Source organism: Anguilla anguilla, chromosome 8 (genome assembly GCF_013347855.1).
Source record: "Anguilla anguilla isolate fAngAng1 chromosome 8, fAngAng1.pri, whole genome shotgun sequence".
Taxonomy (NCBI): domain Eukaryota; kingdom Metazoa; phylum Chordata; class Actinopteri; order Anguilliformes; family Anguillidae; genus Anguilla; species Anguilla anguilla.
This window is the reverse complement of record NC_049208.1, coordinates 49819851-49832401: the sequence shown is the minus strand read 5'-3', so window position 1 is coordinate 49832401 and position 12551 is coordinate 49819851. Positions and strand designations below refer to the sequence as shown.

General features: G+C 44.1%; 3 protein-coding genes and 1 long non-coding RNA gene across 4 annotated transcripts; 3 read left to right on the top strand and 1 right to left on the bottom strand.

Moving 5' to 3' along the window:
- Nucleotides 1-25: 25 nt before the first annotated feature.
- On the top strand, nucleotides 26-583 carry LOC118233716 (histone H1-like). Its single transcript, XM_035429596.1, has one exon. It carries the CDS (start codon nucleotides 26-28, stop codon nucleotides 581-583), a length of 558 nt encoding a protein of 185 aa, XP_035285487.1.
- Nucleotides 584-2391: 1808 nt separating this feature from the next.
- LOC118233721 (histone H2A-like) lies at nucleotides 2392-2772 on the top strand. Its single transcript, XM_035429600.1, has one exon. The coding sequence runs from the start codon at nucleotides 2392-2394 to the stop codon at nucleotides 2770-2772; it is 381 nt and encodes a 126-aa protein (XP_035285491.1).
- A 941-nt stretch (nucleotides 2773-3713) lies between these two features.
- LOC118233718 (histone H3) lies at nucleotides 3714-4125 on the top strand. The gene has a single exon (XM_035429598.1). It carries the CDS (start codon nucleotides 3715-3717, stop codon nucleotides 4123-4125), a length of 411 nt encoding a protein of 136 aa, XP_035285489.1. The 5' UTR covers nucleotide 3714.
- Nucleotides 4126-5829: 1704 nt separating this feature from the next.
- Nucleotides 5830-12551, bottom strand: LOC118233732. Its single transcript, XR_004766558.1, has 2 exons — nucleotides 10107-12551; nucleotides 5830-7147 (listed from the first exon to the last, which is right to left on the bottom strand). It is a non-coding gene; the product is annotated as an uncharacterized LOC118233732 (long non-coding RNA).

Below are 12551 nucleotides of genomic sequence, written 5' to 3'. Positions count from 1 at the left end.
GAGGTATAGCACGAACTAACAAGATATGGGAGAGAGTCCGGCAGCATCTCCAACCAGGTCACCCAAGAAATCCCCTAAGAAAAGAAGGGCAGCAAAGCCAAAGAAGACCGGTCCTAGCGTTAGAGATCTCATTGTCAAGGCCGTAACCGCTAGCAAGCAGCGGAATGGAGTGTCGCTGGCTGCCTTGAAGAAGGCACTGAAAGCTGGCGGTTACAATGTGGAGAAAAACAAGGGACGCATCAGGGTGGCAGTCAAGGGCTTGGTGACGAAAGGCACTCTGGTCCATACCAAGGGCACTGGCGCTTCTGGCTCATTCAAGCTGAACAAGAAGCCTCACAAGCCCACCAAGAAGGCAGGTTCGAAAGCAAGGAAGTCTCCGGCTAAGAAGAAGCCGAAAGCAAAGAGGGCCAAGAAGGCTAGGAAGTCACCCAAGAAGGCTAAGAGACCGGCTGCTAAGAAGGCGAAGAGCCCTAGGAAGGCCAAAAAGCGCACTGCAGCGAAGAAGGCCAGGAGTCCTAGGAAAGCTAGACCGGTCAAGCGCAGGGTTTCCAAAGGTAAGCGGGCGGCTGCCAAAAAGAAGTGAATGGTCCCCGATTACACCATTCAGTGTCAACAAAGGCTCTTTTAAGAGCCACCCACCAACCTTTTAGTGCAAATCTTCCTTAAAAAACGGATCCTCTTAAATGAAACCTGGAAAACATGACACACCTCATGTTTTACAATGATTTCAGCCGTAGTCCACTCAGAATTAATGTTCAGTTGACCGGAGTAGATTTTAGTCTCCGTTGCTGTTTCAATGAACACAAATGTTCCACAGTTTTCAAATGTTTCCAGCTAATGCAAATGAGCACTGTACAATAGCGGATTTTTTTTTAACACCTAGACGTTTCGACATTGTGGAAAATTGGAAGTTTAACATGGCTGCATTAAAAAATCAACTGAAGAAAGGAAAAGAGAACAAAGCAAATGCCTAACTTTGGCTACATTCCTCAAAACATAAGAAGCAGTTTTGGTCATATGTCTGATACGTAGGCCTACGTCAAAGTTCAAGTTTTTATCAAATAAAACCAGGTTTTCACCCTGAGGTGTGACAATTCAAGCCTTTAAGATGAGAGACAACCACATCTTTCACAGTAGTATGACCAATTAACATGACATTCGTTTTATCTTGGTTCAACTGCACTGGAGAATGTTGTGAGCCATTCACATATTTATGGCTGAGATACAATTTAGAAGCGTATCAATATGCAGGACTAAGATTAGGCACGATAGATACAAATTACTACGTATCATCCGCATAACATGCCGTGCCTGCGGACAAAGTCCCTAATGGACGCCAAGTATGAATGTAGCCTACTAAATAGAATATGTCCTAGGATTGAGCTGGAGTACACCACACGTGATGCTGACTTACTTTTAGGAGAAATCATCAAGGAAGACATAGTATTCACACCCGGTCAGATAAATTCTGAACCTGGTCATAACCGTGCCCGAAAGACATTCATTTTGTTCATTCGTGGTCCACTGTATCAAATGCAGCATGAAGCTCTAAAAGTACCAAGTAAGAAAGATTTCTATTATCCAAAAAATAAGTCAGATTTATGCTATTAGGATAGATTTCTAGTATCCAAATTAATTCATTTACTACTTTAATCAGTGACGTCTCAGCGTTATGCTTTACACAGAAACCAGATTGGAATTTTTCAAAGATAGAAATTGTATTTAAATGATCTGACAATTGCAGGAAGAACAGTTTTTCAAAGATTGTACTCGGGAAAAACTCAGATGGATCAAGGTGTTCACGTAAGGGCTTAACTAAGACGGTCTTGAACGTGGATTGAAAAACGGCAGTCTGCGGAGACTGCTTGATAATATTCAGCAGTTCTCCAGAAAAGCAAGTATAAGCTTTCTTGGGGAAAAAAAAGTACCTTACACAATTGTGCAGAAGCTACACGCCCACTGGATTTGAGCCAGGAAAATTAGCTAGTTAGCCAGTATAGCAGATATAGCACTGTACCTGTTCCGTTTTATATTGTTATATACACTCATGTTGTTTGCCTTCATAATGAAACAAAAACATTTTATTTATACCTTTACACTTAGATGCTATTCAACTTGTTATATACGCCTATGTTATACGGCACATCAATAATCGAACGTGTACTTTAAATTAATGAAATAGGTTGACACCTTCATCAGAAGGACGCTAGTGTGCCGTCACTTGGAGCCAGGGTGAAGAGCACAAAATATTCTTCATTTTGATTGGGTGACAGCCAATATTAGTTTCGACCAATGGATTTGCGATATAGTTCTATAATTAGTGTGTACCATTAGCCCAGAAAATTAGTTTTTGTACCTGGACGACTTTAAAGACTTATATACGTAAATAACATGAGTGGAAGGGGAAAGCGCAAGTCGAGAGCCAAGGCGAAGAGTCGCTCAGTCAGAGCTGGTCTGCAGTTTCCAGTCAGTCGTGTTCATCGGCAGCTTCGCAAAGGACACTACGCTAAGCGCATAGGTGCTGGAGCGCCAGTGTACATGGCTGCTGTGCTGGAATATTTGACAGCCGAAATACTAGAGTTGGCTGGAAACGCTGCCCGGGACAACAAGAAGATTCGGATCATCCCCCGTCACCTGCAGCTTGCCGTGCGCAACGATGAGGAGCTAAACAGGCTTCTGGCCTGTGTCACCATCGCTCAGGGCGGAGTGTTACCCAATATCCAAGCCGTGTTGCTGCCAAAGAAGACTGGAAAGGCAACCAGGGCCAAGTAAAATATGTGCTTCGTCTATCTGTAAACCCAAAGGCTCTTTTCAGAGCCACATCATGAAGTCAACTAAAGGTCTATTCCAAAGCACCTCCTTATGATTGCTATTAATTTAGACATTTCACAAGTGATAAGTTCTGTCATTCTCTAAGTAAAACCATTCGAGCGTTAATTTAATGGATTGTGTGTGCTATCCAGACGTTTGGCGAAAACCCTGCTAGATTTCCTTGAAATGTTAGTTTTCTAGCCGGCTAGGACATTGGCAGGCCATATCAGGGTAAAACCTTAGCTAAATTAGGGCTAAAATGAGCTAACCAAATCGGTTATGACAAAAAAAAAATCTCAATATAAGATTTCCACCCCTGTAGAGTCTGGCTTGTGCTCACTGGGTTGAAGCCGCAGCAAAATTATTGAGGCTCATTGAGGCTACCTCAAATGAGGCCTCGGTTCTGACTGGGTTCGCACATACTCCTGCTTATCTGCGGGACCCCACAACTTCCCTTTTTCAGCGTGCCCCCGTAATTTTTCGCCTTAAAAGTATGTTCTGAACACCACCAAGTCAAACACCACCAAGCCTCAAATCGCATTCAGCTATATTAAGGTATTGAGTACTCAAAAGGTGATATAAAAAAGAACAGGGACATTCCTTGGAGAAATAATGCAACTGTAAGCGAAATGTTTTGTCTTTTATGTGTATTATATGATATGTGTACCATTTCCATTCATTTAAATAAAGTTTTTAATATAAAAAGATGGGCGGTTCAACTGTCAAAATTAAGCGGCAAACAATAGTTCAACATTATCCAATAGCCATTGATATTGAGGTCTGGAACGTCCAATGAGAGAGCCGTAAAACCTTGTCCAATCAGACTGAGCGTAGTATGCTTTATAACTCTGTGTTCGGCGCGCTTTTCGTACTTTCGTCGCTTTTCGAAGGAAGACGGGTAGAATGGCCAGAACCAAGCAGACTGCTCGTAAATCTACAGGTGGCAAAGCTCCCAGAAAGCAGCTTGCTACCAAAGCTGCTCGTAAAAGCGCCCCAGCTACTGGCGGCGTGAAGAAGCCTCACCGCTACAGGCCTGGTACAGTAGCCTTGAGAGAAATTCGTCGCTATCAAAAGTCCACTGAGCTGCTGATTCGTAAACTACCCTTCCAGCGCCTGGTGAGAGAAATCGCCCAGGATTTCAAGACCGACCTTCGCTTTCAGAGCTCGGCCGTCATGGCTCTGCAGGAGGCCAGCGAGGCGTATCTGGTTGGTCTGTTCGAGGACACCAACCTGTGTGCCATCCACGCCAAGAGGGTGACCATCATGCCCAAAGACATCCAGCTGGCTCGCCGTATCCGTGGCGAGCGTGCTTGAGTGACCAGGTTTACATTTCAATCCCAAAGGCTCTTTTAAGAGCCACATCAACTAATCAGAAAGCAAATTGGCCATTTTAGGATTTTTATTTTTAAATAATTTGGGGGCTATTATTGAAGATAAGGATTATTTTTGGTTTTTCGACTGAAATTAACAAGTAACTTCCCAGGGGGTCCATTCTAGGCTGCATTTGTGAAATTGGCTATTTGGTTCAGATTTTAAAAAACGCGCTTTAAAATGATAAATTCAACAGCCCTTTAGTGCCACCTAGTGGAGACGAACTAGCGGCATCCATTATTGGCCAGACGCTGCTGATGAGAACTAACTCTAAACTATTGGCAAATTGTATTTGTAAATTTTACCAAAGTGTACAGAGAAATATAGGAATACCTTTGAACACGAACATACAACATTGTAGTAACAACAACTATGCTATATTAGTATACTGTATAACGCATAAAACAAGAAATTTGAAAACAAAAACCAATAAACCAGTGCCCCTCAAAGATGTGTTCTGGTGTCTGGCTTTTTCAAAAGTGTGGTCACAGTCTACTTGGTAAGGATATGCCTCTGCTTTTATTTCTCTGACAGAAGAGTTACTCAGCTAATTTGTAGTTGTTTTTAAGGTTTTGTGTTTTGGTTACATCATCCCAATATTTCAGATGAGATGTTGGTTGGTTTCACAATTTTGGTTTAGTCTGATTTGTTGGTAGGCGGTGCTGGTATGAAGCTGCCCTGTGTTCTGTGTTAGTTTGGTTAATGGGTCAGTCAGCTTCATTACCAGCTGATTGAGGGGACTCTTTTCATTACTGAGCACTTGGGCTTTCATTGCCTCAAATTTTAATGTGTCCTGAGGGCTTGAATAGGGGTGCATCCAGAATGTTAATACTTTTGGCTATAAATCATTAATGGATAATGGCATACTTCTGCCCTGCATGCATTATTTGACATTTTCCTTTGTACTTGTAGGATGTTTCCACAAAATTCTACATCCAGGGTCTCTGTTGGATGCTCCTCCCATTTAGCAGTAGTTCTGCTAGCTGAGTGGACCCCATACCTCACTTCCATACAGGGCATTTGGCTGAATAGCACTATCAAAGTTTTTAAACCCGATTTTAAGTGGTATAACAATTTTGTGAAGTCTTTTCATAGCATAGAGTGCTCATTGAGCCTTTTCTTGTAAAGCATTCGCTGCCGCGCGGAAGCTCCCTGACGTTGTGATCGCCAGGCTGATGTGCTCACTCAGGCCCTTTCATGAGCTCGAACCCTGTGCAGGAGAGTCTTAACCCCTGCAACATGTAAGGGATGAGCCAGCCTTCAAAAAGGTCACAAGACCCTGTCCTACGCCGTTAATAAGATGCACAGGACTGTTGCGTAATGGTTTTGCATGGCTACCATTGCGCCAATTTTTTTAACCAGTGTTTCCCTGGGATCACATTTCCTCAACGATTTTCATCAGACAAGAGAGAATCTTTCAGGACTCTTTTCCAAGACCCGTTTGCACCCAGTATTTTCAACTAGGCATTTAATACCACGGCTAATGGTGTGGACTGTGCAATCCTGCTTTATCTGGGGCAGCATTAGTCGCTTAACCACCACATTGTTTATTTTGATAGCAAATTCCCTTGTCCAGCAGCGCAAGACACTTCCTGAGCATTCTGCAAGTGCGCAGATTGAACTGGGTATTACAGAAAGCAAATCAAGTTCAGTAAACAAGGCTGTGCTTATCTTTATTTGAGGTTTTCCTGAAAAAAACATTTTATCACAGGATTAAAAAAAATAAATGAATGCATATGCAAAGTATTAGTTAAGACATCGCTGGGATTCCACTGTCCTATGGTTCGATATAATGGTATGAAGTACAGATGAATTCTGAGAACCATAAGTAAACTTATTGGCAGTCACTAACTGTTCAGTCCTTTTGAATCAACATGCATTAAATCCAGGGGTTTGTACGACAACATACCCAAGATCAGGAATTATTTTCAGTGTCCTGCATGAGGAGTTGGTTTACAGGAGCCCCTGGGCACCATAGCCATGGTAACCCAGGTGGTTATGAATGGACTGGCACCCGGAGGGTATGTGTGTGTACGTGTGTATGAGTGTGTGTGTGGGTGTGTGCGAGTGTGCTTGCGTGTACGTGTCAAGTGTGAGTGTGTGTGTGTGAGTGTGAGTGTGCGAGTGAGTGTTTGTGTGTGTGTGTGTGTGTGTGTGTGTGGGTGTGTCATTGAGTGAGTGTGTGTGTGTGTGTGTGTGCACTAGTGTGTGTGTATGGGGGGAGGGAGTCTCTCCTCAGTTGGTGATCTGCTCCTCTTGGTACGTGGAGGTGGAGATGGATCCGTATGGGTCCCTGACCATCTGTGCGCAGCGGATCATGGTGACCAGCAGGAAGAAGCAGAGGAGGAAGAGGAAGAACAGGGCGAAACCCAGATCCACGTCCACCTCCAGCCTGGAGAGCGGCCCGGCAGGCCGGTCCATCTCACCAGACTGGGCGGGGGGGTTACGGTAGGACAGAAGTAATTAGACGCAGTCCAAAATGTTAGCAAAATAAGCACAATCCTGGGTGATACACCTCTTTGAAGAAGTAATGGATTGCTTCGGTTGCAGGTAGGCTTATTATAATATAAGCCCCTTGACGCTAGACTTTAAAGAAGAGTCTCCACTCTCATCTCTAAATGGACAGAAGATCTGCAGGCTGGTTCTAAATGTAGTTGATACAAATCCAGATTTTTTAGGCTTTAGTAGTCTCGTCCAGCCCTAAAATGACATAAACAATTTCCTTTTTAATGCAGGACATTAAAAGCATGCTGTGACTCCACTGCTAACGTACCGAAGATTCAGTGTCTCTCCCCATTGTATGTGTCCATAACACTTGCAATGCTATATTACAAACTGAAACACGTGTTCCGCATTGACAACATCCACAGTAATGTGTGTTGCTAATTTGTTGAGTTTCTGAGAGAGGTTCTGTAAAATATGGCATACTCACCGCTCCAGTCTTTCTCTGTATCTTCTTTGGTCTCTTGAAAAAAGAAAAGAATCAACACTGTCCATTCGTGTTATTGAACAGTTTGACCTCCTCTCTCCTTCGCATAACGGATCATCCCGAGCACTCTTCCTCTCCCTCACTGCCCTTGGGTATCGACTCCTCTAGCTTCTTCCTATCCCCAACCTCTGCATGTCATCTCCCCCCCCACCTCACCTTCCCACCCCACCCCACCCCACACACACACACACAGAGCCATGTTCACACGCAACCATAGCTCTCATTAATAGTTCATCAGTAGCTGGATAAGCCTCGCGTGGGATCAGAAGTGATATGAAACACCTGCGCTCTTTGTGCGCCTGTCAGGCCCCCGTCTCCCGCGGTCGCTCCGTCGCCGCGGCGCCGCTGTAACTGGAGCGCGCTCGCCCGCGGTATAGCGCCGTCGCCACGGCGATTAAAAAAGGGCCTCGGACGGAGAGAAGGTCGCCGTGACAGCTGAAAGGGAGGATGACGGAGGGGGGGCGAAACCGGTGGGGGGTGGGGGGGTGGGTGGGGGGGTGCCAGAGCGACAGGTGATATCCCGTGCGGCGATTTTGCGCGTTAGCCAAAAGAGGAAAGGAGAAAGCCGACTCTACCCAACGCGATAGGTCAGGCAGAGGCACCGGCAGAGAAGGGGGGAAGATGGAGGCGAGTGGGGAAAAGTGATCCCGCCCAATTAATGGAGTGGGCTCCCGATCTGGGGCCAGCTGGCCAAGGCAAACGAAGGGGGGAAAGAACACACCCGGCTCGGCAGGGAAATGACGTACCCGTGCGCCATTAAAGTTAGCAGAGTACATGAACGCAAATAAACCCCGAGGCCATTATAGAAGATGGCTGCCGTTGGCAGAGAACGAGGATAACCTGTCTACCGCATGTGTGTGTGCTTAAAGCAGAGAGCATTTCAGTGCTTTGAAGGGTGCAATGAAGTTGAATTTAATGCTGTACTTATACATTATATTACCAAAAGTATTTGGACACCCCTTAGTCCGGGGCTATTTTCAATGGTTTCAGCTAGGCCCCCTTAGTTCCAGTGAAGGAAAATATCAATGCTACAGCATGTAATCACATTCTAGATGATTCTGTGCTTCCCCAACAGTTTGGGGAAGGCCCTTTCCTGTTTCAGCATGAAAATGCCCCCAGGCATGCAGCAAGTCCCATATCAACTTGGTTTTGTTGAGAACAGTATGGAAGAACTTGACTGGCCTGCACAGAGCCCCGATCTCAACCCCATCCAACACCTTTGGGATCAGTTGGAAAACCAACTGCAAGCCAGGCCTAATCACCCAATCAGCGCCCGACCTTACTAATGGTCTTTTGGCTGAATAGAAGCAAAACCCTGCAGCAATACTCCAACATCTAGTATAAAGCCTTCCCAGAAGAGTGGAGGTTGTTATAGCAGCAAAGGACCAACTCCAGATTAATGTCCACAATTTTGAATGAGATGTTGGATTTCAGGTGTCCACATACTTTTCGGACATGTAGTGTATATTGCTTCAAATGTATAAGAATCAGCTGCACCGGTCTAGGTAACACAGTAACACACGGTAAGGTGACACAGGTCAGCGTTCGCCATGACTGAAAATCAGACCTTAAACCACAGATATTCAAATCTGGCCCTTGAATCCAAACCCGGTCCTGGTTTTCTGTTCTCCCTGGTAATTAACTGAACAATCAGTGATTGGCCAGACAGTATTCACACCTGACCCCCAGGTAGGGAAGGTGGAAAACCAGCAGCTCTCAGCCTTTGAGGACCGTGATTTGACTGACAGGACCTAAGACAATGGGAGGACCACGTGCTTCGATCTGGAATCAGAGGAAGACCATCCACACAAACCAACCGGAAGTCTTACACCATCACAGAGTCATGACAGAGCGCCACGACTGTGACCAGCACCCTTTTGCACAACCGCAGCCCTATTGCACAAGAAATAGTGCTGCACAACCTTAACATGACTCACAAGTCACTTTAAAAAGCCGTCACCACTGTTAATATACTGAATATGAATACATTCGCTCCAGTATGACAGATGTGTCCATAATATTTCCAACCATACTATAATTTTATAATATTTCCAATATTAAATTACATTACAGGCATTTAGCAGACGCTGTTATCCAGAGCGACTTACACAACTTTTACATTGTATCCATTTATACAGCTGGATATATACTGAAGCAATTTCGGTTAAGTACCTTGCTCAAGGGTACAACGGCAGTGTCCTTCCCGGGAATCGAACCTGCGACCTTTCGGTTACAAGCCCAGTTCCTTACCCACTGTGCTACACTCCGTCCAAATCCTAACTTGCTAAATCTTTAGCAAGTTAGGGTTTAAACAAAGAATCAGTAGAATTTAAAACTATTACCTGTGCATGGCCATGCATTGCACAAGGGAGAAATAAAACTGATCAGATTCTTGCAAACAGAATTACAGGACCTCCTAATTCCAGAAGGCTCCAACGTGCCAATCAGGTAAACAGGGATCAATGCCTTGCGGAGGTTTTTCTGCTCTGAAACAATCGATATATAGATCACATGATCTCTATAGTGTAAACTTTAAAGATTAAAAGTATACATGCAGCTTCAAACTAGAGAGCGAAATAGAGTGAAACACTTAGAGAAACTGATCATACTGCGATATATTGTCAATAGTTTGACTTTGAAAAAATGGAAGATGTGATAAATTGTATTTTATCACGTGTAAAATATTGCCAGATTTACTAAACACTATAGCTTATATATTTGCCAATATATTGTAAACTGTCATGAGGGGATGAGGGGTCTAAAAAGGGTGTAATTCCCACATGGATTACCAAAAGTGAATACAAATATAAATATAAATACCCTCGAAGTCTGACGTCTGCACTTTACCCTTATATGCATTGTTTTATTTAAAATCCTAATACACTGGAGTACAGAGCTGAAACAACGAAAATTGTATCCCGGTCCATATACTTACGGGCTGCACTCTGTGTTTCCGATTTTTTTTTTTTTTTTCCCATAAGGAAGAGTACATGGACACCAAGTGACTCCATCCAGTGCACAATACCGGAGTTCAGCTCCGGTCACAATGAGTTCCTGCTTCGGGGTCGTACTGCAGCCCCCTCTTCCGCGACCCGAATGCTGCTTCACTGGTTCGGCCGGGCGCACAGCTGCCTCTGTACAGTACCGCTCTGTTCTCGGGAGGGCGGTGGGCAGAAGGAGCAAAGGTCACAAACAAGCTCAAATGAATGCAGTCATGTTTCTGGTGCGGAGCGGTGCAAGTGAGCCGAGCCGATGGTACGCGGCTACGCTGGCGTCGTGCCCGCAAAGCCACCTCCTTCACCCCCGTGACTTCAGCCAAATGTCCACCCCTGCTTGGATAATATGTCAAATGCCAGCGATATGAAAATTTTCCAGTGCAAGCTACATCTAAGCAAATAAAGTCAGCACAGGCATTATTAATAATTAATCGTGAGCAAATCGATAATAACAATAAACACGTGCCACTTACATAGAAAGGCTTGAATACCATCTGACCATAAGGTCGAATGCGTTTGAATCTCGTCGAACAATGTTATCTAAAGCTAACCTTCCTGTGTAAATATTCCAGATAGTGTACATTAAATGTTTCCTAAATGTGTCAGGAGAAATGTGTGCGGTGTTCGGCCCATTTTACCCACAGAAATGAATTGAAATTACAGTGAGTTGGCAGCTGTATACTTCAGTTTAGCATTCCCAGTCACCCACACAAGAATGCATAAGTAGAACACAAATGCACCCACTCGCATCGTCTAAATAGTTCCAGAAAGCCCACATAGTTTCATAGACTCTGAGATAAGGTCCCTGCGCGATCCCCAAATGAACGTTAGCTTGCTGGAATACGGAGGAGACATTCTTGTTACATAGGAAAACATACAAGTAAACATCAACACATCAGGAGGTAAGAGGATTGTGCAGTTGCATGGTTAATATCGACTGTCGATATAATTACTAAATTTTTTTTTTTTTCTGCTCATGAATGTTGGTTCCACCATATTCGTCTCTCCCCTGAAATACACTCGTGAACAGGCGGCAGCTACAAGTACAGCTGCTAAAAAACAGACGCCATTTGTAGTGTGTAATAAAATGAAGCAGTTCTCGCTGAACTGGGCTACTACCGCAGTAATGACATTTGTCCACTAGAGGGCAGCCACCCAATTCTACCCATTCAATGCATGACCTAAACCTCTGTTACAAGAATAGTGCATTATAAACATTGCTGCAGGTCAGTTTTTCTATGTTTGGTGTTTTGCATTCAGCTCATACAAATAGCTACATGTTTGAAAGGCCGTTCTGGCACTTAAACTCATTCTCAAAATATTAGTTAGCAATGTGAATTCTTTGCCCCAAGAATCTACTCGTGCAACCAACAAGACTGGGTGGTTCTAGTCACATTTTAGTTTGGCCAACCCTCTGGCTTGTATTTAATTAACACTTGTCTTTAGCTGTGATGCAATTAGATAAAAAAGTGTTGTCCATATTCTGCACAAGCTCAGTTTGGTGAGTTAGCTTTAGGGCAAACTGCTTTTGAAGAAAAATACTGAATTCACGGTTAGTCAAAGATAAGGAAAAACATTGTTTAAATTCCAGCCCGCATCTCTTTTAGAAAATACTGCACTTTCCTTGATATAACCAATAACCATGTAACAGATATAATATCCCTAAAATATGTAACTTAATGGTATTCAAAGGTAGATGAGCTTCAGGCACAAAGAACAAGTGCACACCCACTTTTCTTAGAATCCACCGACTGGCAGCACAAACGCTCTCAGCACGAAGGCTTTTCTCTCATTGAGAAAGAGCGCAGATTAGCATCTCGTGATTCAGTCTGGGCGTGTGCCCACACAGGCCCTCTCAGGGCTCAATAACCCTCGCACCAGGAACAGCGTTTGCTTTCTGTTCAGCAGATTCATCTCTTTGTTTCCTGCAAGTATATCCGGAGACAGGACTTTACACCAAAAACGGTCAGGGTGCGAACTTGCCCGAGTTTTGGCTTTGTTTTGTTTGAGAGCGATGTCACTCCATATGCTCTGTCGCATTAAATCAATGAATTCATCTGGCAACCCGGCTGAACGGTTGCCAGATTGGAACACACTCTCTCAGAGATTTTGGATTTCTTGCATCCAGTCTTTGCACCGTCAAACTACACCTGTACGCATTCCAGAAATGAAACATCCAAAATTCGATCAGAACTGGCATTGGTATAATGCACTCAAGCAGTGTTATTTTAGTTCTTGAGTTTCTGACATCTCTTCCACTGAACACTGTGAATTCCTTCAGTGTAATAAAGTCTGTCCTTGGTGCACATAGAGCCAAGCACTTCACAGCCAAGGAAAATCCTCTGTACTGGAAAACACACTGAATGAAGAGACGAGCACACGGT